Source organism: Prosopis cineraria, unplaced genomic scaffold, assembly GCF_029017545.1.
Source record: "Prosopis cineraria cultivar Desert tree isolate PC_DT_omini unplaced genomic scaffold, ASM2901754v1 PC13, whole genome shotgun sequence".
In the NCBI taxonomy this organism is placed as follows: Eukaryota; Viridiplantae; Streptophyta; class Magnoliopsida; order Fabales; family Fabaceae; genus Prosopis; species Prosopis cineraria.
Window position 1 is genome coordinate 11057803 of NW_026555344.1, and position 23614 is coordinate 11081416.

At 33.0% G+C, this 23614-nt stretch overlaps 1 protein-coding gene across 1 annotated transcript; it reads right to left on the minus strand.

The window, feature by feature from the left end:
• Positions 1 to 5534: 5534 nt before the first annotated feature.
• LOC129290684 (uncharacterized) lies at positions 5535 to 14828 on the minus strand. The gene is made up of 13 exons (XM_054927555.1): positions 14394 to 14828; positions 13932 to 14023; positions 13779 to 13798; positions 13131 to 13350; positions 12948 to 13043; positions 12735 to 12850; positions 12548 to 12628; positions 10818 to 10941; positions 10007 to 10056; positions 9519 to 9609; positions 6844 to 6879; positions 6561 to 6658; positions 5535 to 5906 (listed from the first exon to the last, which is right to left on the minus strand). The coding sequence occupies exons 1-13, from the start codon at positions 14705 to 14707 to the stop codon at positions 5790 to 5792; spliced, it is 1455 nt and encodes a 484-aa protein (XP_054783530.1). The 5' UTR covers positions 14708 to 14828; the 3' UTR covers positions 5535 to 5789.
• Between the last annotated feature and the right edge of the window lie 8786 nt (positions 14829 to 23614).

A 23614-nucleotide genomic window follows, 5' to 3' on the forward strand; every position in this document is an offset into this window, starting at 1 on the left:
TGTTTTGATAGTAGGGACAACATTGCTCAGATTTGATTAGTTTAAGGGTAATATTACTATGATAAATAATTTAGAAGCAACATTACTCCTCTGATAATAGTTTGAAAGTAAAATTGCGCTTTAATCTAAAGTTAAAACTACATTTCCTTTTTACATGTACAAGTAACAAGTAACAAATATGATTTCCTTGATTTTGAATAAGTCTTCTCTTATTCTTATTCTCCGTACTCTTAAAGTTTTGTCATTTAAGATAATAATTTAATCTGTACAAGTAATAAATCTATTTTTTTTTATTTTGTAAACATTAAAATATATTGCTCAAGGTTTGATGAGCCAGTTTGAATAAATTAAAAAAAAATTAAATTCACGCTTTGGGAGCAAATTTCATCGTTTGGCAAGCAACAATGAAGCACACCAAACCAAGCAGTTTAGTGATTACTTCTTTTTCTTTCCTTTTTCCATTAGTAGTCCTTGTTAAATATTTTGTACCAAATGAGGCCTTATAGTCTATATAAATAGATAATATGGTTCGGAACTTGGATTTTCTATGGATAGAAATAAAATAAAGAAAATTTGAGATTGAATGTAAAATTATCGTAGACAAATATAATTTTCCATGAAGAAGTTAATCAACCATGCCAATGAACTAATTAGCGGGAGATTGAATACATTGGTCGAATATTCAAAAGATATTTACTCTCTATAACAGTAATCTTTTCTTTTTGAATTACAACACAAGGTATCTTCTAAAAGCTTTGCTTGGTTCAAAATATAAAATATTAGGTAACTTTTATAATTATTTTTCAATTATATCCCTACTCTATTTAGTATTCTTTTTGAAAAAATGATACATTAAAATTTTAATTATCATTATCAAAGCATTTATATAAGATATTTAATGTGAGTATAATTGAAAATATGCAAATTGTTTTAAGAAATTAATGTTTCAACTAAGATTTTTTGAACATCGTGAATTAGTTACCAATATCCTATATTTTGATCCCAATGAAGATTTGAATTCGGTGACTATACTTAGTACAAGCATTCAATTAATATATTATCTGAATCATTAAAATCCAAATCAATAGTTATACCCCATTTGAAATTAATAAATAAGTGAATTTATCTAAACCGTTGATCTAGATGTCAATGACTCAAATGGTTCAAACACTTAATACTTATATTAAATACAATTACTAAATCTAAATCCTCCGGATGGAGTAAACCTTCACTTTCATGATTATTTTTCTAATCCTTTGATATTCATTCTTAAAATTTAAAACGACAAGGTTTAGATTATGTAATAGCAACTCAGTCCCATCCTTATTAGTTGGAGAATTTTTTTGTCGTTGTAAGTGATAAATAGTATAAATTTTTATACTAATTTATATATATATCAATGATAATGATTAATGATGATGATAATAATAAAAATAAAAACATTAATTGATACCGTGAGCCGATCAATGACGAGGAGCTGGATCCTTTGCAGTAGATGGCGATGCGGTCAATGAATTTTTTTAAAAAAATTATAACTAAAAACCTTAACTATTTTTTAATTTTGCAATTTTTTAAATTTCAAAAGATTCATTGGTTAATTCTAAATTTCTAATATTATATCCTTTAAAATTCTAGTAGTAATTGTAATACTGTAAATACTGTATTTTGCCCGGGCTTTCAAGTGTAAATTAAAAATTAATAAAAACAAGATAAATAAAATAAAGGAATAAAAAAGAAATAAAAAAGGAAGGGCTTTTGTGATAATAATAACAATAATATTTTTTTACCCTAAATGCCCTTAATTATGATCCCATTAAAGTTGACTTTTTTGAAATAAAAATTTAGAATATTTAAAATTTGATTTGAAAAAATTGTGCCTTGACTGGGATTTATTTTTAATTAATTAAGAAAAAAATATGAAATTTCAAATAATAAAAAAGATTCAAAATAAAAATTGCCTTTTTGTTTGATCCTATTATTAAATAAGAGAACCCTAGTTAGCATCTATAAAAAGGTATAGAAGAGATTTGAGAGGGGGACGGAAGGAAAGGAAGAAATTGGGAGGAGATGAAATAGAGAGAGGAATTCTAGGAGGATTTTTTAGAAAGGAGATAGAAGGGAGGAAACTGACCATGTTGGTGAAACTCTAAAAAGTGAGTTTTTATTTCAACTCTATTTTCATGTTCATCTGATTATGGGTGCTTAGCCAGTATAATTCTTTTGTAGAAAAGAGGGGCTATCTTGGGTTTAGAATTTTTGCCTCTGGGTTCACCACCACTTTGGTCCTCACTGATCATTACGATGATTGCAACTGATTACTCTTATTTGAGTTATATGTTCTCAATTGAAATTTGCTGTATATTTGATGACAACATTATGCCTTTTATAATTTTTTTTTTCTTTTTATTTGATTACCGCGTGTACGGATCAATTCTAAATGATTCTTCCTTGGCCTCATCTTCATTGATTTGTCTTTTTTCTTTTGGTTTTGTTTTTAGTTTGACCGAAAAGGTTTGCTCACGTGCATGAATCAATTCTAAATGATTCTTACTTGGCCTCATCTTCATTGATTTGTCCTTTTTTTTTTTTTTCAGTTTGTCCAAAAGGTTTGCTTGATCTTGGAATTATGAGGGCAAAACTTTTAGTTTATTTCATTTGTCAAAATTGTGAGAATAATTTCATTACGTGGCTAATTGAGTGTGTTGTTAATTTATTTGTATTTATTCTCATTTGTTTTACCAATGAATCATCCACTTCTCTTTTAAAAAAATTAAAAAATTATTCTAACCTTTTTATCATCAAAAAATAGAGGGTTAACGAGTAATATTAAATCATCGTGAATACTCAATTTATTGATGATGTAAGTGATATTAAACCACCGCAATTGTCAAGTGTCAAGAAATTTCTCTTTGTACATTATTTTAAAAATAACATTTTCTTTTAACATATTTTAGGTTATGCCATGAGTAATATTAAATCACCGTGGATCCCTAAAAAATGTTAAATGAGATACCGTGAATGATACTAAGTCATTCTAGGTATCAAATTTTATATTTTTCAAAATTAAATTAATTTTTTTCTTTTGAAAACTCCTTTAAGGTTCGCCATGAGTGATATTAAATCATCATATACACTTAGAATGTCAACTGATGAATTGTGAGTGATGCTAAATCATCGTAGGTTTCAATGCTGGTTAATTTTCCCACCATCTTGTACATTATTAAAAAAAAATAAAACTCCTAACATATTTTAGATTATGCCATGTGTGATATTAAATCACCTTGAATCCTTAAAAATATCAAAAGAAGATGCCGTGAATGACACTAAGTCATCACAAGTATCAAATTTTGTTCTAAAATTTAATATTTAAATTCTTTTATAGAAAACTATTTACTTAGAAATTTTCTTTAGAGTTTGTCATGAGTGATATTAAATCACTGTGCGCACTTAGAGTATCAACCAATAGACCGTAAGCACTACTAAATTGCTACAGGTTCCAACACTGATTATTTTCTTCGTACACAAAGGTATTTTCAAAGAATGAATTTTTATAAAAATAATAAATAAAAATATAACCCAAAATATCATTCTCTTCATAAAAGAAATTAATTAAAAGAATGTAAAAAAAACTTAAATAATAACATTCGAACTACGTAAACTTTGGTCCCTATCACAGGGTACATAGGCCTTAGGCTTTGATCTTAGATCAAGTCCTTCCATGTAAATAAATAATTTATTTTCTTTTATTTTTTATCTTTATTTTTCATGTGCAATAAAAGATAACTAAGATATTCTTAAAAGGCTAATTAATTTACATGATCAACTTAGAGTAACCGTTCTTATGAATGGGTGTCGTGGGGTGCCTAATACCTTTCCCATACACAACAGACTCTCGAACCCCATTCTGGTTATTATAGACCATTTGATTTTTTTTAAAGATTTCTAAAATTATCCTTTAAAATTTTAATGACGACTTCTACATTTATCGTTTTAGAGAGATCACGATTCGGGCGCAACAAATACATTGGTTCACTCAGTTCCTTACACCTATATTACTTTAACAAGATAAACATTTGATAAAGTATAATAAATAATATACGCAAAAAAAAAAAAAAAAACAAGTGCGAATGAATTTGTGTCACTATTGCATTTAATGCATTGGGATATGATTTGATTTGTCTATAAATAAAATCTTATTTTTTTTTTTGCCACACATATATTCTTTTATTAGAAAACATAATCAAGTATTAAATATAAACATATTATGATAAAAGATTTAAAGTTTGATTTACCATACCTAACTATTGGAATCTTGATTTTATTTTGAACCAAATAATATATTTTAATGTAAATTTTGTATTTTGTATTAATTAACTAATTACAAGAAATGAAGCATAATACATATTGTTTTTGTACCTTGAAACATGAATTAAATTGCAATAGTTTCTATTCTTTTCATTCTACTTTGATAAGCACAAAGAGTATACTGTATCCCCACTGACCCGAATTGAATGATTTTCTCCAAACTATTGCATATATTAAAAGTGTTTGGATATTTTAAAAAAATCGTAAAACCATAATTTTACCTGATCTTCAATTCTACTTCAAATCAAAATTCTTAATCAATTTTTTAAATCAATTATATCATATAACATAATTATTTTCATAATCAATTATATTAATTAGAATAACTTGAATGTGGATTTTCATATACGCATACACTGTAAAATTTGGAACAATTTGTCACATGTGCATCGCAAAATGAAAAGGAGAACATTTCAAGAGGAGAGAATTGACAAGGAAATGAGAAAAGGGTTGTGAAAGAAATTATAGGTAATAAGAATAGGAAAAAAAAATTATTTTATATATATATATATATGTATGTATGTATGTATGTATTATATTGAGAGAAACTTGAATAAAGTTCTTAGTTGAAGGGGGGGGAGTATAGATGATTATAAACAAGGGGAAAAAACCTACATATATGACATTAAAATATATATATATATATATATATATGCACAGAGAGTTAGAGTGAGCAAGGGGGAAGAGATACGTATCCATTTTAGCCCACATAAGGAGAAGAGTGATGAGTGAATACAACAATAACAAAGCAATATTTTTAAAACCGAAACTTTACATGAAACCAAAAAAGCCAGTCATTCATAGTTCACATGGTTCAATCGAATTGGATCAATGATCAAATTAATGACATAATAATTAAATTAAAAAATTATATATGTATATAATAATTTAAATATAATAGATAAATATGAAATTATTACTAAATTTAAAAATAAAACTAAATATTTTAAGTTTATTATGACTTAATAAGTCACATAATGCAATATAACATTAAATGAATAAAAAAATTAATAAAAATGAAAAAAAAAAAAGAAAAATGGTATCTTTTTCAACAGTCCAGTTTTTGAAAACCAGATCTGATTCTCGATTCTCAATCCGACCATCGATCCAAAGCGGCCCAAGCAGCCCAAACTCCAAAACAATTTTTTCATGCTAATCGAGCCGAAATCTAGACCGGTCAATCCAACCGTCCAATTCAATCTGATTTTTAAATCATTGTAACAAAGTACAAACTTTATTCTATTAGATGGAATCGGCAGAGGAGAGAATAGAGGAAATGAAAATTGAAGTAAAATAATGGCATCCTTTACATTCCTTCCAGAGCAAACAATGAAACAAATACATGTACAGAAGATTCAATAGAGAGACGTCAAGGATTAAACATTTCAGATTAGCCATTGTACAGAGGTTAGCTTCACCCTGATTCAGTTAGAGCCAAACTCATCATTCCACCGCTCAAGCTCTTCCCACTTGCTTTTGTTTAAACTGGGTCTCACTACACTCATTGCCTTCTTAAAATCCTCGTATCTCAGTCCTCTTACCTGATCACACACCAACAATTGTCAATATAAACAACAAGTTGTGTCCTCATCCACTGAAAATTGGAAAACTACATTCCAAGAACCAAATCTTACAAAATTTTCTGTTAAAAGAATCTTCAAAATGATAATTATTTCTAAGAACTATAGTCACTTAAATCTTGCAAGAGGATTTATGGCGGTTACTAAATCTTTTAGAAAACTTGATACTGAATCTAGTAAAATCTATTAATAACTTTAGCTCTAAAAAAAATATTTTCAAGATGTTTCAACTAAAATTTATTTAAAATATTCATCCTTATATTTATTAATTTTCCCTATTAAGCATAATTATCCCCTTCTAGTTGTAATCAACATCAATTCAATATAAAGTATAAAAGAGTAGGTAACTGCATTGTGTACAAGCTTTGAATTGTGCAATTCATCTTTGGATACAAATACAACGAGCCAACCTATTACCAGGGAACAACAGAAGAAAAATTCTGCTAATATGAAAAACAGTGCATAAAATAATATGCCTCATGTATACCCTCTAGACTCAACTTTATAACTAAGATCTCAACCCATCCCTCCTAAGGATTTAATTTACAAAGCTTAGACTAGAAATAGACAAGAATCAGCAAGACATGAAGTAGTAGGATTTTCTGGTTAACTTGCCTGATTTGGCTTGACAGTCAGAATGTCAGAACCGAGCTCTCTTATTGGCATCATGGCCGCTTCTTCACACAAGGCTTGTAGATCGCTTCCGGAATATCCTGTTGTAAACCAAAGGTAACAAATACAGCGTCCATTCTTTCAGGGGAAAAAAGACAAGAAAGGGGATTTCAACATGCTAACTCCTATTTCCTCGGGATTTAGAAGCAAGCTAAACTGTATTGGCTACAAATACCCGCAAAGCTAAACTCTAAAATGCAGAAATTCAATTGAAAGAGCTAAATACCTTCAGTATCTTTCACAAGCCTTTCTAGATCTCCACCTGCAACATATATATGCAGAGAAAGATAAATAAAATTAGCCCCAAAAAAAGCTGAGAAAGTAGCAGCACAATACACCAACCATTTCTTGTACTACTCGTTAAGGATCTGAGTGAAAAGAGGAGATCATAGGGCGAAAAAAAAGAATGAGAATTTTAAAATAATATCATTCTAAACTTCTAGTCAGTTATGCTGCCTATGCATGTAATCAAAATTACAAGTTACTAAAAAGCATCCAGGCCAACCCCAACATGGCAATTATGAATACCCGAGAGCAATATATACAAAGAATCACAATTCAACAGAAACACACGTTATCTTAGTATAGGAAAATCCACTAACCTCTCCAAGAAACTGAACTTCATGATCTCAAATCAGAGAATATGGGCTTGTTTGAAACTGTTTTTGTTTTATTATTCTAAGAACTGATGTTTTGTAAAACATGTTCTAAGAAAAAAAAATAATGAAAACAAGTGTTTTTCTTATTATCCCTTATTTCCTAAAACAATAATCCCAAAATGCCTAAAAAATGTTTCCGTTTTTCTATTTTCCATAACAATATATTTTTTTTTTCTTAAAAACATTTTTTGAAAATAAGTTACCAAACAGATTTTTTATTCTTTTGTTCTAAAAAACAGAAAATTATTCCCAGAATAGGTTGCCAAATAGGCCCTATCATTCTAAGCAGTTTCTCTTGCAATTTTGTCATAACCAAAGGACATAGTACTCAACAGATATCTAAGGTTTTGGATGGTGGACGGGGAAAAGCCCAAAGCAATACCATACACCAATACTGATATAAACACACATGTGCAAGTGCATACATAGCATTAGTTAACCCACATGAACCATATAGTTGTCAAGTGAAGCTGCTCATTTAAGTGTGAGAGAATAAAATATATTGAACTCTTAAGAAGACATTCACCACATTCCTCATCTTTCTGTGTGTCCAGATCTAAATGAACTTTCAAGGCAACAAAGAACAAAAGCAGGCCAGCTGTTCTTTATATACTACCATGACAGATTCATCCTGGTCCAAAAAGATGCTACGGCCATAAAAAATTGTCACATTACTAGGCCATCCTATAAGTTGAAAAATGTCAACAAATAGGACATCCTGCAGATGAAACTTGAAATTTCTTGCTTATCCTACTAAATTGCCCCTCATTGGAACATCTAAAATTCCTTAGGTTCTTGCATATCCTTCATTATGTTCACACTACAATTATTTCCTTCGACAGTACAATATATACTCCAGGACTATGACCTCTTAAAGAAGAAACCATATCCATTAAAATTAGAAAACCACAGATACATATATCACGTATAACATACAAACTTATCAAGAAATTAGCATCTCTGTAACTTGTTTAATGCCCAACTATTGGCCAACGGCAAAAAGAAAAGTTAAGTTGTTACTCTAAAAAAAAAATACACAAGCAAATCACATGGTTTAATATGATCACAGAATGAGGTCCACCAAATGTAATTCCGTTACCTTTTATCCCCCCAACCCCAAAACCCACACATCCACCCGCATTTTTGTACACCAATTTGTGAGAGGAACCCAAGGAAATGAAAGTCACCAAAACCCAGCACAAATGCAAACTTAATCATATCAATAGACATACTAAAGTCCTGTTACAAAAATCGTCACATTTGATTATACCTTTTGCGTGCTAGCCCCAAGTTCTAATTTAGGGTTGAAGCAAAGATCAGTAAAAGATTATGGACTGAAGAATAAAACTTCACAAACACACTTCAGCCCTTGCATCATTAAAAAAAAAAAAAAAAAAACTCTGAAAGAGATTAACCTCAGGATAAATTCAGAGATAAAGGTGATTCACAAACAATCTGTAGATAAATTACTTTCCTATCTCCAGAATAAGAGTAGAGATAGTCCTTAGAAATAACAAGACTCCTAGATGGTAAAAATATCCAAGACACCAAAATATTAGTAGATTTATAATCCTTTAGTAACGTCAATTTCTTTATAACACTCATTCTAGGGTTCTCAGCAGTCCCCATGATTGAGTATGCGTAATGCTTTGCCAGTGATGAATAAAAGGGACTACACAAAACCAGAATCACGCAGAAGAATATAACCAGAATCAACATGCTCTGACGGATTCCCCCTCAAGATAAACCTACATCCTTCCCTAAGACCTAAAACAGACGCCCAAAAGAAGTTAAGGGAGGAAGAAACGAGATGGGAAGGGGACAAGAGTGATTTGCTCAGCCAAGGTAGGAGGAACTGAGGAGTGGGTGGGAATGTCTTTTTCAGAGAACTTGACATAGTCAGGTGCACTCTCAGACAGAAAACAGGAAAGGAGGGAGAGGACCGGTCTCGAAAGCCAGCTGCTTATTTCAGGCTGTTCTAAATATTTTGGGGTCTATTTTACTGAGGGATTGTGTTGCACACAGGGTTGGGGCTGAGATCAGTGTCTGAAAGTATTCTCATAGGGCAGATAGAGTGAATCTTCTGAAGGATTAATACAATACCAAATTCTCCATCACATTTGGCTTTTCTTTTCCATATCTCGCTATGTGTGCGTGCATGTGTGCAAGGGGCCTGGCATTGGGACCATAGGATACTTCAGTCAATACAAGCATCATAAAATGTGAAGAGCGTGATTCTTACTAGGTAATGAGAACGCTTGACCCTTGAGTTTGTGCTTTAATAGAAGTCTTCGAACATTTGCATCCGGCAAAGGTACGTAAATTCTTTTCACCTAAGGAGTATTTCACATATATTCAGGAAACAGAGTTAAAAAGAAAGCAGTATGTACTTCATGGCCATCATGAGTAATAGTTTGCATACTATGCAATGATTATAGTGTCAGAAATTGCAAATCTCTGGATGAGTTAGTTTTTTTGGTGATAGTCTCTCCAGAAAAAAAAAAATTACAAAAACTTAAACGTACTAATGGAAAGAGAGGATAGAGTTCGCTAGGAGGAGAGGAAGATGGGTTCATTTCTTGAAGAGACCAAAAAAAAAAACAAAACAAAACAAAAAGTTACATGCTCATTACCAATTATCATCAATAGCGAATTAACTGATTTTTACAAGATCCTCCATGAAGGCATGAACAATCAAGTTTAAGAATGAGCAATTATAGATATACTCACCAGTCTCCGAAGAACTGCATCATCCAATTCTTGTGGCTTATTGGTAGCTCCTATATTCAGTAGAGAAATTAAATAATAGATCCTTGATTAGAATACTGAAAAAAAGACCTTTTATGAATTCATTGTATTTAAAATACTCTAGATGCCAGAGGTTGCCTTTATGAACGGATTGTGAAAGAAAAAGAATCTGAAAAGCAGGTGATTTCATATCTAAGATTTCACAAGTTGTACATACAGATTGCACAGGCTAAGGGGACCACTTCACTACAGCAACGAGGTCACCAAATGAATTAATATTGTTGTTAACATACCATGCACTGAGAAGCAACTGAATTTAAAATGGGAAAGACTGAAGAGAACAAGAAATCATCTTGTAGTCATACCATGATGCATCTGAAAATACGACAACTGAGGTAATTATAGAGTGGTTCCAAGCCCCATCAATGGCTTATCAACTATTGACTATTAGTGTTGCAATCACACTATACTCACTTGAAAACAAAATGTCAACAAATTTGTCCGGCAATTTTCAGAAAATTCAAGTAATAAAATTTCCATGAATTCTTCAGTAATCCACATACACCAAGATTTTATTTAGCAGTATTATTTGCTGAAGGGGATGATTGGAAACTGCAAGTGTTATGTTGCACGATTATGTTGTTAACTTCACCATTTCATTGTAAAAAAGAAAACAAGAGCCCAGCTCATGATAGAACCAAAAGACAGCAAGCTAAATTAAGCTTGTTGTAGAAAGAGATCTGGTAACTGATTCTAAATGACTAGAGAAAGTACTACCAGATATAAAACTTACCAATAACAATTACAATGTCATCAGGATTGGAGGTCACCCCATCAAACTGAATTAGAAATTCAGACTTTAATCGTCTACTTGCATCATTCTCATTAGCCAACCTCGTTGACATGATACTATCAATCTGTTATCAGTGAAAAAATTATCAAATCAAAAAATCCTTGTAAAACTGTAATGCTTTTGTATGAAACAAAAATACACAACAGTAACTCAATTTTTTTAAAAAAGAATAATCTGATAAGTGAAAGAACACCTAATATCTGACCACATATTCCCTCCACCTTCTGCACCTCCCAACAAAAGAAAATAATCACTTATACAGTATATACCATTTCAAAATTTTAGTGGCAAAATTTCAGTACAGAAGCAAACTAACACATACTTGGCTTCACATTGCACCTAGCCACAATCATAAGGAGCTAAATATATTGAGAATCATAGATTATGTTGGTCACCAAGAGCTTGCTACAGATCCTGATATTGAATTAAATAGACATGCAATGTTTCCATACTCACAAATGGCTATAACATATATCATCAGTTTTGCTCTCAATACATCAACCAAGTTATCAATCAAATTTGATTAAAAATAAGCCAAATGTAATGCGACAACCGTGGTGTAGCTGTTGCACTAGGGAGGTGGAAGACACTTTGCATGTGATGCAACAGTGTCCTGAAGCTAGGGAAGTGTGGATGAAATTGATACGGCCTTCTCAAAGACAAGTTTTCTTTGCTGTAGACCTGCGTGAATGGTGTAAGATGAATTTAAGGATACAGGTGGAAGATAACACATCCAAGTGCTGTGATATGTTTGCTGTACTGTGTTGGGCAATATGGAAACATAGAAATGAGAGTGTTCGAGGGCCATAGATTGACAATGGAGAGTGTCATTACACAAACAAGAGCTATCCTTAACTGCATGAGGGGCTAATCTTCATTTACAAAATACATATATTCTTGGCATTCGACCTACGATGCAGGAAGATATGAACACCTTAACTTCTAATGAGCTTTTGATTTATGTTGACAGGGCTTTTGCGGGTTCTATGGATGCCAAGGTTTGTGGAGGACTAGTTAAGGATACCAAAGGGAATACTATTGAAGCTTTCATGCTCTGATTAGAAAAGGGTGATACTCTAGCGGCGGAACTATGGTCGTGCTATGTGAGGCTTATGCGAGCTTGGGATATCAAAACCAAACATGTAAAACTCCATAATGACTGTCACGAAGCATTATCTCTATTAAGAGCTACTAATTATGAACTTCATGAGGATCAAGAGATTATTACAGAGATTCAACAATTAATTCAAAGAACTTGGTAGGTTGATCTGGTTTGCATTGGAAGGGAGTTTAACATAGAAGCTGATTTTTTAGCTAAACATGCCTTATCTCTCCCTCTGGGTCTTCACATAGTAGCTGGTGACTCAATTCCTTCAATCATAGAAGATTCTTAGTTTTCTTTTTTGTTGTTCTGTTTTTTGATTTTCTCTTGCATCAAAAAAAAAACCCAAATGTCTTATCGGTCTAGAAAGTAATGGGATCCATCCATAGTTAAACCATTAAATGATCTTCACTGAGAATAATGGTCAAACATAGACCATTCAATGTTTCACTCCAAACTTAGTCAAATGTGTACCCTTTAGAGAACCAAGTCTGGTACAAAGGAAGACTTCTAAAGTCAAGTTAAAATTGGAAAAGGGAGATTTTTCATCTCTATAGAAGAGTTACACCTCATCAATGAATATCACCGATGGTTGCCTGGAAATAGCTACCATGAAAAGAGTCCGGACAAGCTTTTCACCTTCACCAACCTATTGAACATAAGTAAAACAAAGTAAAACTTCTTGATAACAACATAGTCAAAGGAATGACGGCCAACTCAAACGAGTTCAGCAACCCAAAAGTAAAAAAGCATACCCATTTTGATGTCAAGGAAGCTGCGGATACGTTAAAAAATGTTCCTGCTGATTCTGAAGCTACTGCTTTGGCAAGCATAGTTTTTCCATTTCCTGGGGGACCAAATAGAAGCAAACCTGAAAAATGAAAGTTCAGCTGTACTACCCTTTTGCTTTTCCCTTCTTTAATTTCAGTATTAATAAAACCAATTTTAATGTCATTCCATAGAATCACCTCTAGCAGGCCTTCGAAGACCAGTGAAGAGATCTCTCCTCTTTGTTGGCAAAATAACCATTTCCATTAAAGCTTGCTTTGCCTTTTCAAGCCCCGCTGCATACCCCACAATCAGAATCTCATGATAATAAGTATGAAAGAAAAAAGAGAAGCACAAATATATGATAGATCTCAGTATCTTACCAATATCTTCCCACCTAACAGAAGGACTTCTATCTACTATCGCAGTGTTAATTGTTTCAACTAACTTTGCATCATAATTTCCTCCAGATGCCTGACTAGATTTTGGGCTAACATCTTTATCCACACGGTTGGTTCTTTGAACATTCTTTTGCATCACATCTTTTCTAGCATTTGATGGCTTAAATGAAACTGCAGCAGTTTGTCCCTGAGTTGCAGTTTTCTGTAAACATAAAAGAAACCATAATAGTAAACTTATATTTATAAAACTTACATCTCTATATCAGCAAGAACATTCCACGGCTGCAAAAGAAAGTGCTTTGATAAAAGAAGAAACCTAATAAATGGTACACAGGAGTCAGGATCAGGTGCACAGAACCAGTGTGTCTTCTTATTTCTTCCTTTTCTTTTCCCTTCTTTTTCTTTGTTCCCTCTACTTAGTTTCTTTTTTTTTTTTTCGTGAAATAGGGAGTGTGAATCAGAGCTCGTGAATGTTACAATCACATTTTATGCTGCAAACACTGGCGTATGTATGCGCAAAGAAGGCTCACCAAAGGAGCGTGCGCACATACAGAATAACTGAACTGACTCATGAATGAAAAACTGAAAGAGAAAACCGTGTACTTACAACTTAGCTAGTTCACATCGTACCTGAATAGTGGGCTTGCTACCTAAAATGGCAAAGGGAGAGAACGAAGCAGAATACAAGAATGAAAAAATCAGTACTCTCCTGACGTTGAGATTTCATGATTGGATTAAAATAATAATAATAAAAAAAAAGGCTTGAGTTTATGATATATAAACCTGCTCGTCTAGTAAGAATCCGTAACCTTTCAGAAACTTGACCCTGCCATTTTGATATTTTTTCACGATAAGATTTCACCTTCTCTCGTTCACTGTGACAGGCCAATATATTTCAGTGAGATAACAAGAGGAACACGAAACTGTAAAATGGCAAGAATAACTAGGTAGGTCCAAAGCGACTGCAAATCTAATGACATTTATCTGTGATTAAACCTATGGATATTGTGCAATATATAAGCTGAAATCATGCCAGGATCAAATATGAAATGTACTATTTCTCTGCTAAAAATACATTTTAACGATTTTAACTTTGCCATAAAATAAGTCTATAAAAGAGTACAATTGAGAAACTCATTAACTCTTTGGAGCCTCTTCTTTCATATATTTCAGCGGTTCATACAAAAACCATAAATATTTCAAAGTACATTAATTGATTTAATCAGCGACGGAATAAGTGAAAACCTAGAAGTGATAAAGGAAGGCACAGCAGTTGAACTGGCTTCGATCAAAATCCGCTGGGCGTTGTTGTAATGAAGAATAGCATCATCGATCAAGCCCCACTCTTCAGCCCTAACGGCCTTGGCAATCTCTTCCTTGGCCAAATCGAAGTACCCCTTGAGCTTGTAGGCGACCCGTTCATTGGAAATTGAGGATGCAGGCACGCCTTCCATATTAGAAGAGCTGGGAAGGTTGGAAGTCGAGGGAGAATCATTGGAAGAATTGGGAGAAGACAGGATAGAGCTGAGCGAGTCGATGATTCCCTGCAAGAAGTTCATGGCTCAGTTTCATTCTCATGCTTGGTTTCGTGAGTTAACCGCAAAGCGCCAGGCAGCACGTCAACGAAGCTTCGCTTCTTAATGACGCCGGATTGTTATTTTTTTGGTTCCAGCTCTAGTATTTCAGTTGATGGCAATGAGAGTTATGAGACTAACTTTTTTTTTTTTTTGGAATAAAAACTGAACTTTATTACACTAAAAAATACATGCTGCAAGAAAAACTATTAGAACAGCGGGGAAAACCAAAAAAAAAAAAAAAAAGCTCTTTTACCATACTTCATCTTCAAAGAAAGATAGTTATGATCAAAGATACAAAAATCATCTACTAAAGTATGGCCAAAACTAGCTAAAGAGTCGGCGGTATAATTCACTTCCCCGTGCATAAAGTTAATGGACACGTTACAATCTCTGTTCGATAAAAAAACAACACATTGAATAACGTCTTGGTAAAGGTGTTATCGATGAAATCTAGTGATGAAATTTATTGCATCCACACACAATCATAGAACCTCAATGTGTCTCAGATCATATAACTAACATAGATCTAGTCCTTTGATGATGCCCATTACTTCTGCTATGGCTGGAGGAAGAGATCTAAGTTTGAAGCTGGAACCTGATAACCACGGACCTTGGGAATTTTGAATGATACCCCTACATGAGACATTCCCATTATTTAGATGGAGTCCAATTTGTAGATGTTTGCGTTATTTATAAAGCCAATAATTTAGGTGGGACGAGTTTATTCAAATTGAACTCAATTTGGTTTGCCTTATTTAAATCAGACTCAAAATATCCTACCTTCTTTAAAAAAGCTCATGTAATCAAGCTCCACCTTAACTTTTTTTGGCCGGATTCAAGCTAGCCCATCGGGCATGACTAAAATTACCTACTCTCCGTACACATAGAGATGGAAATTCCTAGGGTCAGGCTTATCAAATCTAGCTTAAACTATCCTACCTCTTTAAAAAAATTCATATAATCAAGCTCGATTCTAACTTTTTTTGAGCCTATTCAGGTTTGATTTGTTGGGCTTAACTCAAATTATCAACTTTAGCTATCTATCAATGTATTTGAACTTTTTTATGGAATTGCTTGTCACTTGTAACCTTCCAACTTACTAACACTAGCAAGAGGGATATTTTTTTTTTAATACAAAGCCACAATAAAAAACTTTGCAAAAGAACCAAATCAGGTCATGTAAAAAGACAAAATGCTTCTACAATCACTAAGAGCGTCATCAAGTAACGTAGTGTCAAAATGGTCGCTAGAGCCTCATGAGCAAAGAGATTGGCACAATGATTTGCTTCTCTGATGCTTTTAATGATAGTTGAGAGTGGATGACCCTGAACTAGATTGCAATTAATGAGAGATATGGCCTCCATTGAGTCGGTACAGACATTAAGTCTAGGAATTTTAGTGTTCCAGCAGATGATTAGGCCTTCTAGAATCTCAATAAGCTCAGCAGCTGTGATATGTTGGTAACCAAGATTTTTAGTGAAGCCTTTGATTAAGTTACCCTTATCATCCCTGATGAGCCATCCACAAGTTGCGGCACCATTGTGTTTGACTAAGCCATCAACATCAAGTCTCATCCATCCAGGTTTTGGAGGCTTTGAACTCGCTTCATGTCTGGTGTCTAAATTATTTAGACGAACAAACTTGGATTGAAGCTGCAGGTCAATTATAATTTGTTAAGTGCTAGAGAAGGCAATGTCTTTGTCCACAGTATCATCTTCAGAAAAAATTTCCTTGCGTCTTGCTTTCCAAATGTTCCAACAGGCTTGGGCAAAGAGTTTCTTCCAAGACAATCCTCTAATATATCCGCTTCCTACTTCATTGTTAGCATTCCAAATTATCCAGTCCTGCACAAAAAAAGAGAAAAAGTTATTATGTTTGGAAGGGCTAACTAATTTTTCCCAAACCTTTTTAGCTTCTTTACAATCTCGTGAGATATGAATAGAAGATTCAGGAGAGTTACAACCCCATTGGCAGGTGCAATGCTGTATAATATTTCCATTAGAGAGCATGACATTTATTTGTAAGCGATCCCAAGCTGCTTTCCAAAGGAAGTACTTAATCTTTTCATAAGTAAGCCATTTCCAGATTTCAAAACAAATATCATTAGAATCCTGAGCGTGACGATTTTCTATAGCTTTATAAGCTGATTTAATAGAAAAGTTTCTATCTGAAGAAGGTCTCCAAATAAGAATGTCATCTTCGCCCTGAGTATTAGGAGGTTGAACAAGAGCAATTTGTTTAATGATATTTAGGTAGAGGTATCTTCTTATAAGATCTAAGTTCCAACCTCCGTTGGGCTTGCAGAATTCCGAGACTATTGTATAAAGAATAGAGTCAGTATTATGAAAGGCATGATATACAAGAGGATAAGGCAGGGAGGTCCATCTATCATACCAAAAGGATATTTTGTTTCCTTTACCAATTTTCTAACCAATTAGAGACATGAATTTGTTCTAAATTTTGCAAATGCTACTTCAGGTATAGGAGCAGGAATTAGGTTTGACAACCATAGGGATAGTCAGTCGGCTACAGTTATATTTATCCCTTAGAACTCATACCTAAAGACAATTTGTTTTCATGAGGATGCCCCAGTAAAGTTTCATGATAAAGGCAATATTTTGGCTTTTGAGTTTTCTAAGGCCAAGACCGCGAACCTTTTTATCAAACGTGACACAATCCCAGGAGATAAGGTGAGGTTTTTTCGTCTCATCAGAAGAATCCCAAAGAAAATTTCTAAAAATTTTATCCAACTCCGCTAACACATTGTCAGGTAAAAGCATAGTTTGCATGGAATAGCTAGGAACAGTCGAAAGAACAAATTTTATAAGGACTGATTTTCCTACTATGTTAAGGTATCGACTTCTCCAATTTGCCAAGCAAGAGTTCGTCTTCTCAATTAAAGGTGCAAAAGTGAGCTTCATAACCTTCTCATGAATGATAGGAATTTCAAGATATTTTTTAAGGTTATCGATGAGAGAAATTCCAAGATTATCGCTAATTTGTAAAGCTCTGTTGATATTGACATTTCTAGAACAGAAAAGTTTAGATTTTCTAGCATTGATCTTCTGACTGGAAGCTTTACAAAAATCTGAGAGACATTGTAGAATGATTTACATTTGAGAAAGAGATAGTTCTGCAAAATGCAACAAATCATCAGTAAAAAATAAGTGAGAAATAGGAGGCCCATTAGGTGTTAGTCTAATAGGTTTCCATTCATTTTTTCAATACTACTGAGAATGCAATGGCTCAAACGTTCAATAAAAAGAACAAAAAGATAAGGAGAAAGAGGATCCCCCTAATGAATGCCACGAGAAGGGTCAAACTCTTCAGTTGGTTCGCCATTCCAAAGGATTTTCATACGAGTGGTGGAGATGGCAGCCATAATTAATTTTCTGAAGTGATTGTTTATTCCAATAGAGATGAGAGTATCCTCGATGAAATTTCATGAAAGTCTGTCAAAAGCCTTTTTAAGGTCTACCTTAAGTGCCATGAATCCTTTTTTTCCCATTTTCTTCCTCATAGGATATATGACTTCTTGAGCAATAATAATATTATCACCACTCTGCCGTCCCTGAATGAAGCTACTTTAATAATCACCAATTAAATGATTCATGCACGCGCGCAATCTTGTACAAAGAATTTTGGTGATAATTTTATAACTAACATTGCAAAGTGAAATAGGTCGGAAGTCTTTCATACAAGTAAGGTGATCAATTTTAGGGATCAAGATAATAAAAGTGTCATTAATCTCCCTTATAGAATCCGGTTCTCTGAAAGCCTTTTTAACCAAATTAAAGATGTTGTCTTTAAGATCATTCCAATAAGAATGAATGAATTCAGCATTGATACCATCAGGGATAGGGGCTTTGAATGCCCCAATATCAAAGGCAACATTTTTAATTTCTTCTTCAGTCACATCCCTATGTAAGGATTGAAGTTGGTCTGGGGAAAGAGGTGGAAAGCAAGTAGTTGTAGAGAGTTTGGGCCTAATATCATTATCTTCCTTAAAATTGTCTTTAAAGAAGGAAACTGCCATGTTCTTTAGGTTATTTTGGTCTTCTACCTAGTTGTTGTCATCATTTTTAAGAGATAAGATTTGATTTCTCTTCTTTCTGATGATAGATGTAGTGTGAAAGAATTTTGTATTTTGATCGCCCTATTTAAGCCATTTACATCTAAACTTCTGGAACCAAATCATTTCTTCTTGCAAAAGAACTTTACTATAATCTTCTCAAAGGGATTTTTCCAATTTCCATAGGAAGCAACTATCTTTGTAGCTTCTGTTCTTATCAATTCCGTCCAATCTCTTCAATATTCTTTTCTTCTTAGAAGAAATATTGCCAATTTTTTCCTTGTTCCAAGTAGTAGCCGTGTTGGCAAAATTAAAAGCTCCCTCTGTCCAGTTAGTATTGATCCATGAGTCCTTGACCATAGGATGAAAGGATTCCTCGAGCATCCAAGCATTATGACACCGAAAGGGTATAAACTAATTTTTTTGAGGAGACTCTTTGAATAATTGAATTCTAATTGAGCAGTGATCAGAACCATATCTAAGTAGATGAAAGGAAGTAGCTTGATGAAATTTAAGTCTCCAGTCTGTATTGCAAAAAGCCCAATCAATCCGTTCTTTCACATTACCTTTTTCCCATGTAAATCTATCACCACAGAAGTTGAGGTCAAGAAGGTTGGAAGAATTTATGCATTGTCTAAAATGTTTCATAGATCTCCAATTGATACTATCCCCACCACTCTTGTCATCACATAAAAGGTAGGAATTGAAATCACCAACAATGAGCTAAGAATCAGTGATAGTATGAGCAAGAGAATTGATAGAATCCTAAAGCAGATCATATTGAAGAAGATTGGAATCACCATAGACATAAGATAGCAAATAAGAGCAATTTTTAGCTAAGATATTAACCCTATAATGCAACAGTTGCACATTAGAATAAATATAATCAATATTAACAAAATCAGTATTCTAAAGTAACCAAATACTGCCGACATAACCAGTAACTTCAACACGAATCTAGTCAGAAAAACCTAATGTCCTGACAATACTATCCGCTCTAGAACCACTAGCTTTAGTTTTAAGAAGAATAAGAACTTGAATATTAAAATTTTTAGTCATATCTTTGATAGGTGAAGGAAAATTCCTAGCATAGGCACCTCTACAATTCCAACAAATTAAATCCATAATAATAAAGAAAAGGAGAAGATAAACCTATTTGGAGATTACTCATCATGATCATCACTAAAATCATTATCCTCAAGATCATCATAGTGGGCAAATTTACTAAAGTCTTCATCTAAAAGATCATCCTCAAGAATATCATCCTCATCATTTCCTTGAATGAATTCATTTTGCTCAACTTCCATAGCAGAAAGATTATTAACCAAGTCTTTAGAAGAGATTTCATGGAATTGAGGTTTTAAAAAAATGTTGAGGTTAATATTAGGATCAGGAGTTTCATTATGTTCAATTATAGAGGAAGTAACGATGATGTAATTTTGCTGGCTGAAGGAAATTATATCCTCATTATTTTTTTCCAGACATTCATATCAAGTGTGAATGCAGTACCAGTCGAATTATCATCAGATTTATTCCCCTGGACGTTTATTTTCCTTACTTTGTTTATGGGCTTAGCACACGAGCCCAGGTTCATCTTGCTGCCTTTAACCACGTTATGCACACATTTAGAAGATTTGTTAGAAACGTTATTGGGCTCAGCTTCATTTGTGGCTTTTTTATCTAAGATAGCATTTTTGGGCATGTCTATTCGAAACTTGGCCCAGGTCTATCAGATTTGGGTATTTTCTGTCCTCCATTTCTTTCTCTCGGCCTTACTTCGTCAATTTCCTCATCCTCCCTCGCCCGATTTCTTTTCATACTAGTTAGATCTTTCCTCCTCCAAATCTGTCTGACAATCCTCATAGGTGAAGTCTTAGATGGACCATTGGAGGTATGCTCTCTCTGATTTGCACCGCTAGAGTCCTCAACGAGAATGTCAAATCGTGATCTAGAAGCAAAGGTTTGTCTGCAATTGTGACGTGTGGTCTGGAAATCTACTGGGTTTCTCAAAAATCAAGAGCTTTTCAAGTGCTTGTACTTCATCCATTCTCCATATTCATTTTCTGACAGGTCAGGATTATTTTCCAGTGAGTCTCGAGGTGCTTGACTAAGATTTTCATCTTGAGCTTTCTTCGAGTACCTTTGGTTATTGTTGTTGGTACTGTTCTGGCCGATAGGATGTTCACCTTCTATAGATCAATTTTCGTTTTTGTTCTTTGGGTTATGGGGGTAAATGTTTTTGTTATGCCCATAGCATCCGCACCTAAAGCAAATCAGATTTAAACTTTCATATTCTACGTTATATAATTCATCCCTGATCAATAGCCTGGGTACCAATTTTTTCTGGAGATCAATTTCAATACTAATTCTCACGAACTTCCCTCTTTCTTTCTTCCCCCGTTTGTCTTTAGAATCAGACTCAGATAAAGAGTTGGAATCGACTTTCAAGGTTTTTCCAATGCAATTTCCTAATCTCCATAGAATTTCTTTGTTATAGCATTGTATAGGGATATTAGATAATCTGACCCATAATGCGACCTTGCCTAAGATGTTTAAGTTTGGATTGAAGTTGGGTGCCTAATGTTGCACAAGAATACAGTGGTTAAAAATTGTCCAGGGGCCACCATTCAGGATTTTATCATAGGCAGATTGATCATTGGTTCTAATAATGTAATAACAATTAACCAGATCAATCAATTCAAAGTTGCCACATTTTAGTTAACCTAAGCTTTAGAGATTTAGGATTGAGATGTAATCCCAGAGTATTGATGACTATGGCATCCATCCATGGCAAGCATATATTCTTCCATTCTTCATTAGAGATTTGGAGAGCTGGGTACTGGTCCATTAGTTTTTTTGTTCTTTCAAATAGTGACCAATCTATCTCCAGTTCTTTTGCAAGTGCTTCATTTCTATGGCTAGATTCCTTTCCAGCTTTGATTCCATAGCAACCATTGTAGCATATCAGTGACTCCTTATAAGAGATAAGAGCTTTAATTCCTTAGGGCATTGAAGGTTTATTTTGGTTTACATTTTCAGCAGGGCCATCGTGTGATGGCACTTCCATTGATGGTCCTAATGATTCACATAGGTGTCCATGCTTATCTGTTGAGTCTGGATTTGTGAATGATGTTGAGTTTCTGGATGTGAATGTTGTTGAGCTTCTGTTTCTTTATTGATCATCACATCATCTGGTTTAGAGTTGTTTCTGCATAGTAAATCAATTTCCTCCTTAGACGCAGGTGGATTCATAGACTCTTTATATGATTGTGTAGCTGAGAAGATGAAGTTTGGATTGATTGCTTGTTTGGTGATCATGAAGAAGAGCAGAGCAGAGTAGAGTAAACGCTGGAGCAAGAGAGATATATTGCCCCTAATCAAACAAATGCAATGAGACTAATTTCTAGAGCTATAATAAAATGATGTCTGAAAGCCCATATCACTATTATCCATCCTACAGTAAGCTACATTCACTTGCTACTTGCTAACCTTAGATTATTATTGATTTATGGGGGCAACAGCTTTCACGACATTTATACTATATCAGATTAATAAGAAAAAACTTTAATGATATAATAGTATAAGTATTAAATTTTGAGTTTGAAATTTAATATTAATCTACTTCTTCCATTAAAAAATATAAGGCATTTTTTGATAAGTTGGATGTTCAAAAATCTAAGGCATTTTTAATCTTTCAAAATATAATCATTGCCTTTTTTCCAAGAATGCCCCTATTGATAGTGACTTTATATTTATTATAGAGTGTTTAATAGGGGTAAATATGAAAAGATAGGATTAGTTTGAAAATAGGTAACTATTTTATTAAGAGTAAGATTCAGTTAAAAATACTTTACATTTTTTAACGAAAGGAGTATATAATGTGAGATATATCATTTCATTTTTTTAATATAAAAAATTACCATGTTTTTTATTTATAAGTAAAATTATAAGTTTTAAGAATCATTTATCACATTGTTCCCATATTATCTCTCATAAAATCGAAGTTTATTTTTACTAGATAATTTTTTTCCTTAATTATAGTAATATTTTATTTCAATTTTTAAATTTTTAAATATAATTATTATATTTAACTAACTCTCTTAAACTGTATAAATTAATTATTTTTTTATATTTTAAAACACAGGGAATTTCTTTTAAGCATGCGTGCACCTTCATTGCTATTAGAGATATTTATTATTAGATATTGGCATGAGCATTATTGTCTATTTCAAAAATAATGATGATATGACAATTATGAAAATTGAAAATGACACATATCTAGATAGAGCAATCTTACTAACAATGTGTTATAAATAATATATAAATTGAAAGAGAAGGAAAACATATAGAAAAAGAGAATAGGAGAAGGGAGAGATTTCTCATTCCCATTTGTGTAGTGTAATACAAATGAGAACACATCTATTTAATAATAATATCAAGAGATATTATAGAATAATGGAGTGTAGAGATCACTGATTTGAAAATCATATCAAACTGGACAGTTTATATAACACCCTCAAATTTACAAACTAATTTTTCGCAAATTATTAATTCAACAACTCATTTTTTTTCATTGAACCCTTATCATACCTTTATCATGGTAGAAAAATTTCTACCATGATACATCCAAGACAATATACCACAGGTCTTAAAATATCTCAAAAAGCAATTAGAACCATGAGGGACAGACATGATCCTCATAACATGTTATTCAAATCAGGTCATAAATTAAAAGGGACAGACATAATCCTCTTGAACATATAAATGCATTTAATAAAAAGGATTAGAGTTTACATGCTCCACAAAGAAGATATGTC